This window comes from Oncorhynchus tshawytscha, linkage group LG08, assembly GCF_018296145.1.
Source record: "Oncorhynchus tshawytscha isolate Ot180627B linkage group LG08, Otsh_v2.0, whole genome shotgun sequence".
Taxonomy (NCBI): Eukaryota; Metazoa; Chordata; class Actinopteri; order Salmoniformes; family Salmonidae; genus Oncorhynchus; species Oncorhynchus tshawytscha.
The window spans coordinates 12516168-12534612 of record NC_056436.1 but is presented as its reverse complement, the minus strand read 5'-3'; the positions used below and the strand labels follow the sequence as shown (position 1 = coordinate 12534612).

Here is an 18445-nt window from a genome sequence, read left to right as displayed (position 1 = left end):
CTGGGCTTGAGTAACAGGCAGTTTACTTTGGGCACACTTTTCATACGGACGTCAAAATACTGTCCCCTAGCCCATTGAGGTTTTAAGACAAGTTGTCCAGGTCCTGTGGCTGGAAAACATTCCCGAACCATCACACTACCACCACCATACTTGACCGTTGGTATGAGGTTCTTACTGTGGAATGCAGTGTTGGTTTTCGCCAGGCATAATGGGACCTATGTCATCCAAAAAAGTTATACTTTTGACTCATCTGTCCATAGAACATTCTTCCAAGAGTCTTGATGATGGCATTGCCCCTATGTAGCTTTTTTCTGGTCACAGGTTCAGAATGGTTAAAAAATCACAACACGTACTTAAAATTAACCTTACAAATAGCAGTGTTGGGTGATTTGGAAAGCCATAGTCAGTCAAATAATAATATAATAATACTCGTAGGAAAGGTTTTCATCTTTTGCTCACAATCTGTGGATAATATACGATTAGAAAGGTGCAAAAATGTTGTAAAACATCACAGCACAATTGTAAAAATATATGGCACGTTGAAACCAAACGAGGGATGTCTATGGTGATAGGTGGGATGGGCTGAGAGTGGCTGATAGGTGGGATGGGCTGAGAGTGGCTGATGGGTGGGATGGGCTGAGAGTGGCTGATAGGTGGGATGGGCTGAGAGTGGCTGATAGGTGGGATGGGCTGAGAGTGGCTGATAGGTGGGATTAAAGAGTTTATGATTGATGATGATGGTGATGTATTATTGTTATGTGACTGCTTTATATAGAAGTACCATGTATGTAATATGTATGCAAAATGTGTATGCATTTTGTATATGTAAAATGTATTTGTAAAATGCATATGTAGCAGAAAAGCTGAAAGAAAACAAAAAATATATTTGTCCTCCGAAGAGGGGAGGTTAATAATTTTTTTTTTAAAAATCTTGATGATCATCTGGGTGCTTCCAGGTGCTTTTTGGCAAACTTGAGTCACCTTTTTGGATGAGATGGGTCCCATTATATCTGGTGAAAAAAACTAATTCAGGTTCCCTTGATCTAATATTAGGTTTTGGTTGAAGATCTGATAACAATCAGTATCAAAAATATGCAAAAATAGAGAAAATCAGAAAGGGGGCGTCTACTTTTTCATGGCACTGTAGATAAATGAAGGCTCTGCATGAAGAGATGTATCTATGCAAGGCCCTATGGATGGAACATCCTGTCTCAGTTTGTATTTCTCTGAGGCATATCTCTTATTGTAACCCTCTCTCACCATGCCTAACCTCTGACCTCAGTCTGTGTACCGAGGATCCCCGGTCAGTGGCTGCCTGTAAAACACACATATACTGTATGCATTCCTCTTGTTTGATGCACGGTGTGTATTCCTAGATATTCTTTGGTTGAGCCATTCTTTTCCTCATAGTGCATCCTGATTATTGAAGTGCCACCAACCAGGTGCTTTAAGTCTTTCATGCATTTTGTATGTATTTTGACTCAAACTTTGGTGTCAAATCTTTCCTTCCTTCTTCTTCTTCCAACCTTTGTGAAATAGTAGTAAAAAAAGGAGAAAAAAAGGGGAAACTAGTTCAATGCCGATCCAAAGTTTGTTGTGATTATTCACTACATTGGCTTTATTGTTAGTGTCCTGTTAAATTGAGCATGCAGCCTGAAAGTGTCAGTGTTTTTACACTTTGTTTCCATTTAACATGGCATACAAATAAAGGCATTTTAACTTATATGAAGAGTGCATTGGTCCTCTTTCCTTTTTGATGAGAACGGTACATCTTTCATTTTCCTCAGTTGAGCTTAGCTGTTTCTTCACGCTTCCGCTCTATAAATGCCTAATGTCAGAATGTTATTTGGGTTGTTAATTGGATTCCTTCTGACGTTCTTTATTTCTTGTTTCTAGTTTTTTACTATGTAAAATGTGTGTACTTGTTTGGCATTTTACTGCACTTTTAGGTATTTGGTATTTTATTAGGGTCCCCATTAGCTGTTGCAGGAGCTAGTAACACAAGCATTTCGCTCCACCCGCTATAGCATCTGCTAAACTGTGTACTTGACCAATCAACTTTGATTTGATTTATTAGAGAGCTGATTTTGATGTCTGTGAAACAAAATCATAAAATCTCCATTATTATGGCAGTGGCCGCACTCAATCAATAAATGCCTTTATTTGTTAAAAATTCATTCAGAATGCACCCATGTATATATATATATGCATTTCCCAAGTTAATTTTATGACAAGATTGGAATTGCAGTTCAATTTGGGTTTTCTTTCCGAACAGATCAAGCTAGTCAACATCCATGCCACTGATATAGCAGACGGTCGACCATCCATTGTCCTGGGGTTGATTTGGACTGTCATCCTCTACTTCCAGGTAATGTGTTGTTGTATCTGCAGGAGAACATTGGGGTCCAGGTAGAACCCTTTTGTTGGATGTTGCCATGGTCACTCGCAGCAATGTTTGCTCTAATTCCTGACCCCCTGTCAGATCGAGGAGTTGACCAGTAACCTGCTAGCCCTGGAGGCACTGTCCAGCAGTACCTCCTCAGTGGACAGCATGGCCAGTAGCTCAGAGACAGGCAGTCCCGCCTTAAAGAGGGAGGTGGCACCCAAGAAGTTCCAGGGCAATGCCAAGAAGGCCCTCCTCAGATGGGTACAGAGCACTGCTGCCAAGTACGTACATTATCCCACTAACTATTACCCCAGTATGTACATTATGCCACTAACTATTACCCCAGTATGTACATTATCCCACTAACTATTACCCCAGTATGTACATTATGCCACTGTTACTATTACCCCAGTATGTACATTATGCCACTGTAACTATTACCCCAGTATGTACATTATGCCACTAACTATTACCCCAGTATGTACATTATGCCACTGTTACTATTACCCCAGTATGTACATTATGCCACTGTAACTATTACCCCAGTATGTACATTATGCCACTAACTATTACCCCAGTATGTACATTATGCCACTAACTATTACCCCAGTATGTACATTATGCCACTAACTATTACCCCAGTATGTACATTATGCCACTAACTATTACCCCAGTATGTACATTATGCCACTAACTATTACCCCAGTATGTACATTATCCCACTAACTATTACCCCAGTATGTACATTATCCCACTAACTATTACCCCAGTATGTACATTATGCCACTAACTATTACCCCAGTATGTACATTATGCCACTAACTATTACCCCAGTATGTACATTATGCCACTGTAACTATTACCCCAGTATGTACATTATGCCACTAACTATTACCCCAGTATGTACATTATGCCACTAACTATTACCCCAGTATGTACATTATGCCACTAACTATTACCCCAGTATGTACATTATCCCACTAACTATTACCCCAGTATGTACATTATGCCACTAACTATTACCCCAGTATGTACATTATCCCACTAACTATTACCCCAGTATGTACATTATCCCACTAACTATTACCCCAGTATGTACATTATGCCACTAACTATTACCCCAGTATGTACATTATGCCACTAACTATTACCCCAGTATGTACATTATGCCACTAACTATTACCCCAGTATGTACATTATGCCACTAACTATTACCCCAGTATGTACATTATGCCACTAACTATTACCCCAGTATGTACATTATCCCACTAACTATTACCCCAGTATGTACATTATCCCACTAACTATTACCCCAGTATGTACATTATGCCACTAACTATTACCCCAGTATGTACATTATGCCACTGTAACTATTACCCCAGTATGTACATTATGCCACTGTAACTATTACCCCAGTATGTACATTATGCCACTGTAACTATTACCCCAGTATGTACATTATCCCACTAACTATTACCCCAGTATGTACATTATCCCACTGTAACTAAGTGGGCAAAACTGGTTAAAATGATGTCAATACAAGCCAACATAATTTTGTCAACCAGCTTAGCCTGCTGAGGTGTGTGTGTGTGTGTGTGTGTGTGTGTGTGTGTGTGTGTGTGTGTGTGTGTGTGTGTGTGTGTGTGTGTGTGTGTGTGTGTGTGTGTGTGTGTGTGTACATACTCTTGACTGACCACCGCCATTGTCAGCCAAGAGTAAGGGAAGCAAAACTGTCTGTATTTTGTTTAGAATTATAATTTCAACAGTACTCGGTCACTACCCCACTGTAAACATGTAAATATGTTATTCTGCTTGTCCCAAGTGGTCAGGGCATCGAGGTAAAGGACTTTGGTGCCAGTTGGCGTAGCGGTGTGGCGTTCCACTCTGTGGTCCATGCCATCCGCCCAGACCTGGTGGACATGGAGGTGGTGAGGAGGAGGAGCAACCGGGAGAATCTGGAGGAAGCCTTCTCATTGGCCGAGAACGAGCTGGGCATTCCACGCCTACTGGACCCAGAAGGTTCCACCTCTACCCATCTATTTATAATGAAAAATAAATTGCTTTGTCAAAATAAGCTCACACTCCCTCACTCATCCCCGTTGCTCTGGTTGGTGTATAGGGCAGCAACAATGCATTTCCACTTCTCTTCTATGTTGAACTGTGTAATTCCAACAGAACTGTATGAAATACATGTCAAGTTTTGATGAAGATTACGCAATGTGTTTTTTTTATGGGTATTTCATTTCATTAATGTGTTGTTGATAGGTCTGGAGATAAGGATGCAGACAGCAGCTCTGCGGCAATAAACCTTTCTGTTTTTATCATGGCCCTTCGCAATTATCAGGCCGGAGATGGAGATGAGAGCAAACATTTATGATTAGATATCAGCGTGTCAGAGTAAATGCTAAACGTATCCTCCTTCGGGGAACACGTGTCAAACCAAATCAAATGTATCATTTAGGAATGACAACAAGTGACATACTATTCTGAAGGAGCGTACAGACATGGTACTTCATTGACATGACTGTAGTTTCCTGGCTGGATGGATAGCCCTGATGTCAGTGTTGAGTTGCTATTGCTACTAGTGACACCGGCCTCTCTCTCTCTGTCTTCCTCTGCAGACGTGGATGTAGATAAACCGGATGAGAAGTCCATCATGACATATGTTGCTCAGTTCCTCAAGCACTATCCCAACCCCCACCACTCTGAGACAGATGGACAGGGAGAAGAGGTACCTAACTATATTCACTGAAGTCTTGAGTCTAAGACTGTATTGGCATTGGCAAACTCAGTGTTGTGTTGTAATGCTTTATGTACTTTAATCTGTATTTGTATTCTTGATTTTGCTACTGTATTCTTGTTTTTGCTACTGTATTCTTGTTTTTGCTACTGTATTCTTGTTTTTGCTACTGTATTCTTGTTTTTGCTACTGTATTCTTGTTTTTGCTACTGTATTCTTGTTTTTTAAATATTTTTTATCATTGCATGAACTCATCAATCATCTTACTTTCCTCATTGTGTGTTATGTAATACACTCTCTCACTCTCTCTGTCACGTCATCTCATTGTCATGCCACTCACTCCATCTCGCTATCTCTCCATCTCTCTGTCATGCCACTCACTCCATCTCGCTATCTCTCCATCTCTCTGTCATGCCACTCACTCCATCTCGCTATCTCTCCATCTCTCTGTCATGCCACTCACTCCATCTCGCTATCTCTCCATCTCTCTGTCATGCCACTCACTCCATCTCGCTATCTCTCCATCTCTCTGTCATGCCACTCTCTCCATCTCTCCATCACTTCATCTCTCCATCACTTAATCTCTCTATCACTCCATCTCTCCATCTCTCCATCACTTAATCTCTCTATCACTCCATCTCTCCATCACTCCATCTCTCCATCACTTCATCTCTCCATCACTTAATCTCTCTATCACTCCAACTCTCCATCTCTCCATCACTTAATCTCTCTATCACTCCATCTCTCCATCACTCCATCTCTCCATCACTCCATCTCTCCATCTCTCCGTCATGCCACTCTCTCCATCTCTCTGTCATGCCACTCACTCCATCACTCCATCTCTCTGCCTATGTTATCTTTCCTGTGGCATTTGAAGCTGCTTCTTCGCTACATTTTAACTTTTGCACCCTCTATCCCAAACCTACAGGTAAGTCCATCCATGCCATGGTGCTGTGTAGTGTAGTGTCTGCCTACAGTGTACTGTTTTATCTTTGCTTTTGCTCTTTCTCTCTGCCACTAATGCCTTTCTGTGCTGTTTGCATCTCTTCATGTGGCTTGCTTTCCTAGATAGTATGTTGCTCAAGATATAGAGCAAATGCTCCAGGTATGTTTGACAGAGACTCCTGTGACTTCCTCTTTGAATCTTACTTGCTGTAGTACTGGAATTCAATTTGGAAGGAGTAGTTCCACATGATGTTGTTTATCGGGAACTCTGTTGGGGTTGAGGGAGGATGAGTGATGATGCATTGTATAACCTGAATATGACTTGTTACAGAGAGAAGAACGGAAGGTTCTGAGGGAGCTGAAGGTGTGGCTGGAACAGTTGGAGAGAGACATGCTGCAAGTGCAGGGGTCAGAGGGCAACATCACCGACAAGTACCAGGTAATCTTGGAACCAATAACCACATCTCAAACTACATGTAGCTGGCTAATGTTACGATAGATTAAGTACCAGGTCACCAGGGGGTGAAGAGGGAGGTGACATCGCTCCATAAAACTCCACAAGACTCTTTCTCAATTATCTTTCCTCAATTTCTTGTATGCTCATGTCCTCGCTGAGGTGGAGAGAAGGCACTAGGAATCAAGGAACGACTATTAAGAACAGCCCATATCTGACAGCCCTGTGTTTCATGTGTTATATACTACCTCATTTATTTGTTTTGAAGGTTCTTGGGTCGTAATCAATGTTTCCTCTAAGTTGCGGGAGGGCGCGAAGTAGCCCCATGACTGCCGCGCAGATCGGCATAGAAGAAATATCAGCCCACAGAGAGAAGCATGAGATTGAACTTCACTCAATTTCTAGAGTTTTCCCTGTTAGTTAACACTATCAACGATTCCCTTTACTGTGGAAATGTTGACCCAATCGAAGCAATATTGGCTACTTTCAATATAACATTCCGAAACAAAACAAACTATGCAAGACTTAGTTTTCAAAACTAACTATGCAAGATATTTTGTTGTAGACAAAATGCATTGGTGTAGGATTCTATTGCATAGTGAGTTATTAGCCCAGTTATAGATAATGTGTAGTCAGCAGTAGGGCACAAAACATTTGTACATTTCTAGACATCTTTGAAAAGCGAGTCAGGTAAACAGCTTATTTTTGTCATGAAGGGGCAGTGTTGTATTTTGAAAGAGGCTTGAATAAACTAAGTAGCCAATGGGCAGAAGGTAGCATCATTTGTCTGATTCTCTATAATAATGGTATAATAATGGTATAATAATGGTATAATAATGGTATAATAATGGTATAAAGTGTTTTCTTGCATCAAACAACACAACATTTTCAATCACCTCCTTGTCTGGAGGACAAGTGGATAAACAGGTTCATGTCAAGCCCTGCAAGTTTCTTTCAAGTCTCATGGAATGTAGGCCTACATTGAACACCAAACATTGACTGCTACTATAGGCTGAATGGTAGAACAGATACAGTATTTCCATGTTTCAATGTTATGGGATGCATGTTCTCCATTGCTTTTGATGGTAGGCCACTCTAGTAGACCTACATTATGATCAAATAGCCACAGTAGCGTACTTGACAGCTGTTAAAACTGTAACTTAAAGTGGGTACAGCCTCAGTGTTCACAGTAAACACACGCTGGAAGGTGTACAGAATTTTCACAACGTTCAAGTTTGCGCTCAGCAGACCTGAAATTTGCTCAGTGCCAAAATGTTTTTGAGGGAATATTGGTTGAAGCACCTCTAATACTTGTGTTTCTACTTTGCTTCAGGGCTTCAAGAGTTTCCGTGTGCAGTATGAGATAAAGATGAAGCAGACAGAGCCGCTGCTGCAGCCGGTACACAAAGATGGAAAATTGTCTGTAGACCAGGCCCTGGTCAAGCAGGCGTGGGAACACATCTCTAGCACGGTGAGTCAGTGTATTACTGTCTGTGGACCCCTGCACAACTAGTCTGATCCATACTGCATGTCCTTTAGCCAACTCTTATGTACATCAATATTCCACCAGGCTTCTTCACAACCATCCCAAACAGGGTGCAGTAACACTGTCTGACACCTTCACATAATCTATGGGCCAGTCTCAGAGACACAGATTAATCCTACTGTAGTTCTGGATTAAAATTCTACTGTAGTTCTGGATTATAATCCTACTGTAGTTCTGGATTATAATTCTACTGTAGTTCTGGATTAATCCTACTGTAGTTCTGGATTATAATCCTACTATAGTTCTGGATTAATCCTACTGTAGTTCTGGATTATAATTCTACTGTAGTTCTGGATTAATCCTACTGTAGTTCTGGATTAATCCTACTGTAGTTCTGGATTATAATTCTACTGTAGTTCTGGATTAATCCTACTGTAGTTCTGGATTATAATCCTACTGTAGTTCTGGATTATTCCTACTGTAGTTTTGGATTATAATCCTACTGTAGTTCTGGATGAATCCATTTTATTACTGGATTAAATGTACTGCAGTTCTGGATTAAATGTACTGCAGTTCTGGATTAATCTAACTGTAGTTCTGGATTAATCCTGCACTAAATCTAGATTAATCCTACTGTAGTTCAGGATTAATCCTACTGTAGTTCTGAGTTAAACCTAATGTAGTTCTGGATTAAAAAGCATACTCTATGGAGAATCTCCATTGAACTAGTTTTTTAGTCGAGGACTCGGCTTTATCTCTGTCTGGGAAACAGGCCCGAAGAGAGCATTATAAATAGACAATAACCTGTCAATAGGAAATTGTTATTCGTGTCCTGTAGACTTGTAATTTGCTGTGTGTTTATTAGTTACTTGCCCTTGCAAGGAAGAATGGGTCCCCAGAATTGTAGCTTTCATAATAAACTGAATGAGTGTTCAGTGAGGCGCAAGCCTTTGAATGAGTGCTCATTAAGAGGGGAGGAGAGTTTTGAAGAGAGTGGATTTTGTTCAGTTGATAGACTATTCTCTAATAGTTTGTTTGAGAGCAGAACACCACTGTGATCTGGAGTGGATGATTTTTGCTCACCATCTGCTTTTCGAACAGTGTGGTTCATGCTAATGTCTTGGTTGTACTGGCTGTAATGGATGTCTATTTCAGGTCTTGGACTCATGGTTTGTCATGGTTGACATGGTTTGTCATGGTTGACATGGTTTGTCATGGTTGACATGGTTTGTCATGAATCTTGTCTGAGAGGCAAAACTGAGTGATTTCCGCTAGAAAGGCCTGCTGCAAATTCCAAATAGTCTATTTTGTAAATAATGTATGAAGACAAAAATGTGCTTTTTGGTCTTAATTTAAAGTTAGGGTTAGTCATTAATGTTCGCAGTGTGGTTAAGGTTAGGTTTAAAATCAGATTTGATGACGTTGTGACTGTGCCAGGTAGTGACCACTCTGCAGAGCAGCCTCTACCGCAAGATTCATGACAATGAATGCCAACCTGCCTCTTGGATTGGGGACCTGAAGAAGACCTGAGTGGTTGAAACAAATGTGTCACTAATAACCCACATGGAAGCATAGATTTCAGTGTGCAGAGTCTCTTTTTCCCAAATTTTGCTGAAATAATTTTGATAACCAGCACCTGCTCAAAGACTTAGGATATGTAATATATACCTTTACTAGCTCCTGGACTGGCACATCCATCTGGATAAGTCATTGCCTGGTCCCCTGGGGGTGATCGGAGCCTTGCTGCATCGAGCTGAGATCGCCCAGAGAGAGGAGATTCCCATCCAACAAGCCCATGAAGAGACAGCCAATGTGATCCAGAGGAAGCTGGAACAGCACAAGGTATTCAACAAGAGCAGATCCAATAATCCACATGGGTGTAAAACTATCCTTGGGTAGGCCTAGTAAGAAGGTACTGAAAATCCGACAATTTGTGATTTTGTTGGTTACATAAAACACCTGACAATTTTTACATAACAACTGACCATTTCATTTTTAGAGTCTAAATGAGAATTGGTTTGTTATCTACTGTGTATGTGCACGTGTCTGACTGTGGATATGGGCATTTATGTGTTGCAGGAGATCCTGAAGAACTTGGAGTCCCACAAACAGACGTTCCAGCAGATCCACCGAGAAAGATCAGTAAACGGGGTCCCTGTCCCCCCCGAACATCTCCAAGACATGGCTGAAAGGTCAGTCCTCCTTCAGTCAACTCTATCTCAGTGTTTACACGAATGTCTGGACAATCCTATGGTCGTTGACTTGACAAACATAAGTTGACAAGACAGCACAAACATATTTGGGATAAATATGACATGAACTCACGTATACAATTTTTTGTCTCCGTGTGTAGTTAGAAGGAAGTTGCTAACTAGCGTTAGCATGCTAGTAGATACCATAGAAATTCCGTTCCAGTCATTGCGCTAATGCTGGTTAGAATTGACACGCATAACTAACTCTATCTTCCTTCATACTGGTTGCAGAGACATAAAAATGGTATCCATATGTTCATCTGACTTCATTGACATAATCCCAAAGTATCCCTTTAAGATAAGATTGATCAGTTTGATCAGAATATTGATTGATCTTCTACTTTTTTACAACAGATTCAATTACGTGTCCACATCATCTTATGCCCACCTGATCAAACTGGAATTCTGGGAGATCAAGTACCGTCTGATGGCGTTCCTCATCCTGGCTGAGTCTAAGCTCAAGTCCTGGATCATCAAATATGGCCGCCGTGACTCTGTGGAACTACTGCTACAGAGCTACATTGTGAGTTGACCTTTTCATTCATTGCTACTGGTTTGTGGTAGCCAGGTGGTCCAGATCAGTTTGTGCTGTTTAGCCAACCTAATGTTTGACATGACAATGACCATAGGAGTTGGCAAGACATCACAAACAGATCTAGGACCACCAAGCTAAGTTTGTGGACCTAGACAGCGTACATTTCTGGCCATAACATTTCCATGGATATTGTTCCAATTCTATCCTCATGATAATTCCATGCTAATCTCACCATCATTCCCAATAGATCTTCATCGAGGGACACATGTTCTTCGAACAGTATGAGACAACATTTAAGGCACTCAGGCAATCTGCAGATGTCTACGTCAAGTCTGATGGTTCATGTAAGATTGTTTTTCTTTTCCTTGTTTTATCTCAGATGTCATTTGATTGATTGTATTGTCTATCAGAGAGGGAACACATACATAAATAACTGTTGATTTGAAATTCTAGGCATTAAGATCTGTAAGAAAGGTAAGTTTAGATTCATTTGGTACTGATGAACGATATGTAACATGGTGCCCACGCTAGCCTTCGATTGACTGTGCACTAGTAGTTCACTGGTCTGACTAAAAATCCAAGAAATCTGATATAACATCACAGTGCCTGTCTGTGTACTAACTACTCTATATTCCTCCTCAAAGACAATTACCTGTAAGACAATAACTCTTTGCATGATACAGTAACAAATACTCACAGTAGGTCTTTGAATGTGAAACACTGCAAATGAAAATTCCTTACGTCTTGATTTATGTATTCAAGGTCCTCGAAACTTCACTCTACTGGGCTCTTTTAATAAGATCTTGAGTAATTTAGGAGGTGACCCAGTAAACCACAAAATAATGATATGTCATGTTGAAGAGCGACCTAATTTCATTGTGTTTCTTTCCAGCTGAGGAAGCGGAAGGTGTGGGTAAGTTCCTGTCGGATGCGTCGGCCCAGTGGAGGAACCTGTCGGTGGAGGTGCGTAGCGTCCGTAGCATGCTGGAGGAGGTCATCTCTAACTGGGAGAAGTACAGCAGTACGGTGGCCGGACTGCAGGCCTGGCTGGAGGACGCAGAGCAGATGCTCAACCAGTCAGAGAATGACAAACGGGTGAGCATGAGGCTAAACATATCGGGAAGACCAAAGCATATATTTAGTCCATGTCAACAGCTGATGGTTTGACCATTGTGGACATGGAATAAAAATAATCTCAGTTTACATTTTTACCTCCCTTTCCCTTCTTCTTATTGGATTGATGTGCTCTATGGGACATCATTGCCTGTGAAGCGCTGAGCCTACATACTCCTCCTTACTGTGTAGACACTGACTGTTGGCCCCTTTAAATAATCTTCTACATTTACAAACTGTTGCTATCAATTGTGTAGAGTTTGAGTTTTTCTCTTCCCCCCCCCCAGGACTTCTTCCGGAACCTTCCTCACTGGATCCAGCAGCACCTGGACATGAACGATGCAGGGAACTTCCTGATTGAGACGTGCGATGAGACCGTCTCCAGAGACCTGAAGCAGCAGCTGCTCATTCTCAACGGGAGGTGGAGGGAGCTGTTTGTTAAAGTCAAACATGTAAATTAGTTTAAAACCTCCTGTTTTCTGCACACCTAGATTATGATTATCAAGAAGCATCCCACACGATTGGCCCTGAAACATGGCTGTGGACTCCTAGATGCCATAGGAGCCTATAGCCATGCCTCAGGGCTAACCACTATATAGATACAATTCTTAGGCTGTGAAACTCGGGTGTCATAAAATATCTCTGCATCACTTTATAAGCACAGCTCAAATCACAAAGAAAAGCTTGTCATCATTATTATTCCCTGCTCCTCTGTTTCCATGGCAGTATGCTAGAGTGGACGAGGTGGACAAGTGGAAGCAGGACTATCAGGACTGTATCGCTACTCTCAAAACTTTTATGGATGCAACCAACGACAAGATGACTGCCCCTGTCCAAGTGTCCTTCCTGAACGTCAGGACATTCGTTCAAGATGTTGAGGTACAGAACGTACACAGGGCTTTTCTATCAAACTTGAATGAACTCTCTATAAAGTGTTCAGCTTGGCTCACAGTGTTACGATGTCTATCAATCACATATTCACTAAGCATTTCAGAATAGAGGTGCTGCTCTACAATAAGGTCCTCCTTGTCATTTGATTAATTCTGATCTAAAAGCGCGAAACTGATCCGAGATCAGCAGCTACTCTGAGACGCCTTTGTGAATACGGGCCTTGGTAAAAGTAAGGAAAAGAGTACCCATGTTTGATCTATATTCACTACATCCTTCCAGGACATCAAGAACAAGGTCCCGGCCATGGAGGCAGCCTGTAAGACAGCCAGCCGCACCGCCCAGCTGCTGGTCAAAGACACACCCGCGGAGGAGGTCTCTACCATGCTGGCTGTCATGGCTTCTATCAAGGAGGAGATGAGCAAGGTGACCATCCGTCTCCATCTCACCTGTTCCTGTTTGAATTCTTAGGTTAAAAGTTGGCTAAAAACAAAAAGACAATGCCCATATGTTGATGACTTTTTGCATATCCTATCAGTTTTCCACGTCATCACATTGTCTTTCTGACCAGCCATCTTTAGTATAGTTCGCTCCAGATGGCATTACCCTCATGACCTCCTAACCCCTGTCCTCCTCCCATCAGATAAAGGAGCGGTCTCTGCCGCTGCTACGGGATGCCCAGTCCCTGCTGCCTGCTCTGGAGGAGATGGAGAAGAACATCACAGGGTTCTACCAGGCCCTGGAGAAGGCTAGCCGCATCACTTGCTCCAGGGACTCGGAGGCCCACGGGGACTTCAAACAGAAATGCCAGGTGACACATTACATCACACATTCTTACCCAGAGTGACTTACAATCAGTGTATTCAACTAAACACAGGTTGATCAGGGGTTGAATGCAACGAGAGAGGAAACTGCATGGAGGATGGTTAGAGTTTGGATTTGGTTGAGTTACTGTTACTTGCATTTCATACAACAATATTAGACGGACTTGTTCTATTGTAGATACATTTTATACATGAATCACCTACAGGTAGTAACTGTGAATTTATGTTTTAATTGAACGTCATGCTGCTTAGTTGACCCATTATGTCATTATTAGCAGTGTTTGACTTGGGTAGGAGCTCACCGGAGCTGAAAACTGGCACCTCAAATGTTCTACTGCTTGAGCTCCTGTTCCTCTTATATAATATTAGCTCAAAAGTATTGTGGAGATCCTGCTCCTAAATATAAACAATACCAAAATCAAATCAAATCAAATCAAATTGATTTATATAGCCCTTCGTATATCAGCTGATATCTCAAAGTGCAGAAACCCAGCCTAAAACCCCAAACAGCAAGCAATGCAGGTGTAGACGCACCTAAAACGAGTATCAGAACCTATTTCAGTCCAAGTCAAGAATTTAACGTTTTAGTCATTTAGCAGACGCTCACATCCAGAGCAACTTACAGGAGCAATTAGGGTTAAGTGCCTTGCTCAAGAGCACACCTGCAGATTTTTCACCTGGTTGGCTCTGGGATTCGAACCAGCAACCTTTCGGTTACTGGCCCAAAGGTCTCAACCGCTACCTGCCTAACGCTAGGCTACCTGCCCACACACTGATTCTTAGTAACACAATGTCTCTTCACACTTCACTGCCTCCTCTTTCTCCAGGAGCTGGTGACCTTCACCCAGAGCTGTAAGAAGTGTCTGACTGTGATAGAGAATAACCATCAGAGTGTCCAGAGAACCCTGGACAGCAGTAAGACCCTACAGCACCTGGACATGGCCCTGCTGGAGAAGAGAGTCGCCGACCTCCAAGCCTCCTCACAGGTACAGTACCATAACACAACGCTTAATGGGTTGTGTGTAACAGTTTGATAGTGTAAATGATTGAAGGAGGGAACATCAATCAATCAATCAACCAATCAATCAATCATGGGGCTTTGATAGAGGATAATAATGTAAAGAAGACAGAATGACGTAGCTGCCTTCTAGCGCATGTTCAGTTCACATCAATTCAAAATAACTTGTGTGAAGGACAGTTGCGTGTTGGGTGATGAGAATTGCTTGTGAGTATGTCTGTATTTGTGTATCACAGGCAATGATCAACGAGTCTACTGAGTGGAAGAATCACGTGGAGGTCAACAGCAGCTTAATGAAGAGGTTTGATGAGTCCCGTGGCGAGCTGGAGAAGGTGCTGAAAGTCGCTCAGGCTTTTCTAAATGAGAGAGGCAACCCAGAAGATCTGCTAAAAAAACACACGGTATGAGCAAAAGCTTGCATCATGGCTAGGACCATAGTTTTAGACTCTATTTTATCTGGACAATCCAGATCTGACAATGACCATAGGACTTGGCTGGGTAGCACAACAGATCTGGACCAGGCTAGTGTCGTGTCTTTGGCTATACCGGATTAAGTGATATGACATGCTATTCTATAAAATAATTTCTCCGTAATTAATATTAATATTACCTGATTGAGCTAATCATGTAAATGTAATGAACTAGAGAGTTGGGGCACCACAAAATAATATTTATAGAGCTGTTATCTTCCGAATAAACTCTTAAAGACCTCATAATATTTTACATCAATAGCAGTCAATATTAATCATCACCTTAATTCAGTCTCATCTGAAAGTTGTAAATTCTTGACGAACCCTGGCTAACAAGTTGATTCAGCAATACAAAATTGGGTTTAATTATTTATTTACTAAATACCTAACTAATCACACAGAATTACACATACACATAATTAATCATAACTTGATTACAAATTACGTCATAAAGGAAAACGTCCCTACTGGGCGGATCAGATATGACAGCTTGTTACACAAAAGAAAAGGGGCTGGGTTTGAGTGAAAGAGCAGGAAGACTGAGGAACAAAGGGCGAAGCTGTGCTATCGTAAATACAGTATCTTATGCATTCTAAATTACCACCCATTTGGAAAAGGAAAATGCAATAAATATTTACTCTGAGGTTGGTGGTAGATGGAAGGCAGTGTTGCCCAACTGAGTCCTTTGTCCTTTGAAGAATGTCTCTGCTGGTAAATTGGATACGTTGTAGTAACGTTGTTGTGTGGTAGACTGGATACTCTGTCTGTTCCTTCCTAACCTGCGTTTGCAGCTGCTGTTGCTAACTCAACGGCTAGGAGGTATCACTTCTGTAGTGAATAAGAGTTCAGAGTTCATACCATTCGCAACCAAAGCTCATGCTGATGTTGGCTTCGTTCTGTAGTTATTATCTGAACCATTCTGACATTGGACCGTCGTCCACACATCCTCGGAACAGGAGGTTATATTGTCGTCAAGGCTTTATATAGGAAGGGAGAGGAGGGCGTGATTGAAACGTTTTATAGCCCATGTCCCTTCACAGGGGCGGGCCACTGATTGAGCAGAGCCCTAACCTTCTAAAAATCCAATTCTCACATTTTAGAAGCTAAAATCACATTTCATCAGATCACGAAATAATTTCATATTCAAACATTTAAATTGAACAACAATTCCATGTGAATCTGATAACTCTGATGTGTAGACTTTCCACTGTAGAGTTTATGTCATCTTATCATTGATGAGAATGTCTCAGATGACAACTGAACTGACATCATATTCATAAGTACCCACCGCATATGTTCAATTGGTCGGATTACCAGAATATAGTTCATTTCCCCCCACCTTCTGATGTTCCCAGAATCTCTTTGTTAACCAAGGTGTTTGCAAATGTAACATCAGTAGGGTAGAGAGAGGAAAAATGGTCGAAGAGGTATTTATGACTGTCATAAACCTACCCCCAGGCCAAAGTCATGACACTAGTCTGGACTGGGGATTCAGTAGAGAAGCACAAGGGGAGGAGGTGTAGAGTCATGTGGACATTGTGACAATCTCAGTGAGACATCTCTGTCAATGTTTGCAGGAGTTCTTTGGGCAGCTGGACCAGCAGGTCCTCGGTGCGTTCCTGAAGACCTGTGATGAACTGACAGACACAGTGCCTAGGGAGGAGCAGCAGAGTCTGCAGGAGACAGTCAGGAAACTGCACAAACACTGGAAGGTTAGTGCCATGTTGACAGAAAGGTAATGTACTAGTATAATCATTCAAAGCCTTCAATTGTAGAAATATTCTATTTTCACAGTTCCAAGATCCAAGTATTCTTATCACATTCCCCTTCAATGTCTTGTGCACTTTGTCGGTCCTGAATAGTCATATGACTGTCACATCTTGTTTTTATCCTATAGTAATATAATATTTTCAGGTTAAGAGTGAGACTGAAAGAGTTCCTAACTCCCTCTCTCCTTCCCCCTCTCTCAGGATGTCCAGACAGAGGCTCCCTACCACCTGCTTCATCTGAAGGTAGAGGTGGAACGGAGCAAGCTAATGGTCTCCATGCAGGAGTGTCAGTCAGAGCTGACCAGAGAGAACAGACACCTGGTTGGCATGGGGAGTGAGAGGCTGATCAAGGAACACAGGGTGAGACTAGCTGTGTCAGGTTGATGACTGTGGTATCTATCCTGATCTGATATGAGTGATGGTTGTGCTCTCTATCCTGATCTGATAGGAGTGATGGCTGTGGTCTCTATCCTGAACTGATAGGAGTGATGGCTGTAGTCTCTATCGGTCATTCCATGGTGCAACTGAGTTTACTTTGCCATGATCACATGATCTAGCCCAGTAGTTTTTATAGTCCCGTACCCCTTCAAACATTCAACCTCCAGCTGTGTACCCCCTCTAGCACCAGGGTCAGCGCACTCTCAAATGTTGTTTTTTGCCATCATTGTAAGCCTGCCACACACACACTATACAATACATTTATTAAACATAATAATGAGTGTGAGTTTTTGTCACAACACGGCTCGTGGGAAGTGACAAAGAGGTGTTATAGGACCAGGGCACAAATAATAATATAATAATAATAATCAATAATCTTCTCTTTATTTAACCATCTTACATATAAAACCTTATTTGTTCATCGAAAATTTTGAATAACTCACCACAGGTTAATGAGAAGGGTGTTCTTGAAAGGATGCTCAAAACTCTGCAATGTTGGGTTGAATTAGAGAAAGTCTCAGTCTTAAATAATTTTCTACACAGCCTGTGTCTGTATTTAGTTTTCATGCTAGTGAGGGCCGAGAATCCACTCTCACATAGGTACGCGGTTGCAAAGGGCATCAGTGTCTTAACAGCGCGATTTGCCAAGGCAGGATACTCTGAGTGCAGCCCAATCCAGAAATCTGTTAGTGGCTTCTGATTAAATTCAATTTTCACTGTTTGTTGCAATTTCAATGAGTCTCTCTTGTTCAGATATCGGTAAGTGGACTGGAGGCAGGGCATGAAAGGGATAACGAATCCAGTTGTATGACTAGTCCGTTTCGGGAAAGTACCTGCTTAATTGCGCACCCAACTCGCTCAGGTGCTTCGCTATATCACATTTGACATTGTCGGTAAGCTTGAGTTCATTTGCACACGAAAACTCATATAATGATGGAAAGACCTGTGTGCTGTCCTTGTTAATGCACACAGAGAAGAGCTCTAACTTCAACTATGACAGACAAAATGAGAAAATAAATCCAGAAAATCACATTGTAGGATTTTTAATGAATTTATTTGCAAATTATGGTGGAAAATAAGTATTTGGTCACCTACAAACAAGCAAGATTTCTGGCTCTCACAGACCT

General features: G+C 41.7%; 1 protein-coding gene across 5 annotated transcripts in view; it reads left to right on the top strand.

Annotated features, from left to right (window-relative positions):
• LOC112255798 (nesprin-1) overlaps positions 1 to 18445 on the top strand; it is a 171557-nt gene that overhangs the window by 36382 nt on the left and 116730 nt on the right. For all 5 annotated transcript variants that reach the window (XM_042325231.1, XM_042325233.1, XM_042325232.1 and 2 more), the window contains exons 5-23: positions 2276 to 2368; positions 2483 to 2667; positions 4209 to 4405; positions 5008 to 5117; positions 6403 to 6510; positions 7859 to 7996; positions 9689 to 9853; positions 10091 to 10203; positions 10618 to 10786; positions 11046 to 11142; positions 11691 to 11893; positions 12199 to 12363; positions 12638 to 12790; positions 13082 to 13225; positions 13443 to 13610; positions 14451 to 14609; positions 14878 to 15042; positions 16689 to 16823; positions 17082 to 17240. In XM_042325231.1, the coding sequence (XP_042181165.1) occupies positions 2276 to 2368; positions 2483 to 2667; positions 4209 to 4405; positions 5008 to 5117; positions 6403 to 6510; positions 7859 to 7996; positions 9689 to 9853; positions 10091 to 10203; positions 10618 to 10786; positions 11046 to 11142; positions 11691 to 11893; positions 12199 to 12363; positions 12638 to 12790; positions 13082 to 13225; positions 13443 to 13610; positions 14451 to 14609; positions 14878 to 15042; positions 16689 to 16823; positions 17082 to 17240 (2826 nt within the window). The remainder of the gene's footprint in view (positions 1 to 2275; positions 2369 to 2482; positions 2668 to 4208; positions 4406 to 5007; positions 5118 to 6402; positions 6511 to 7858; positions 7997 to 9688; positions 9854 to 10090; positions 10204 to 10617; positions 10787 to 11045; positions 11143 to 11690; positions 11894 to 12198; positions 12364 to 12637; positions 12791 to 13081; positions 13226 to 13442; positions 13611 to 14450; positions 14610 to 14877; positions 15043 to 16688; positions 16824 to 17081; positions 17241 to 18445) is intronic.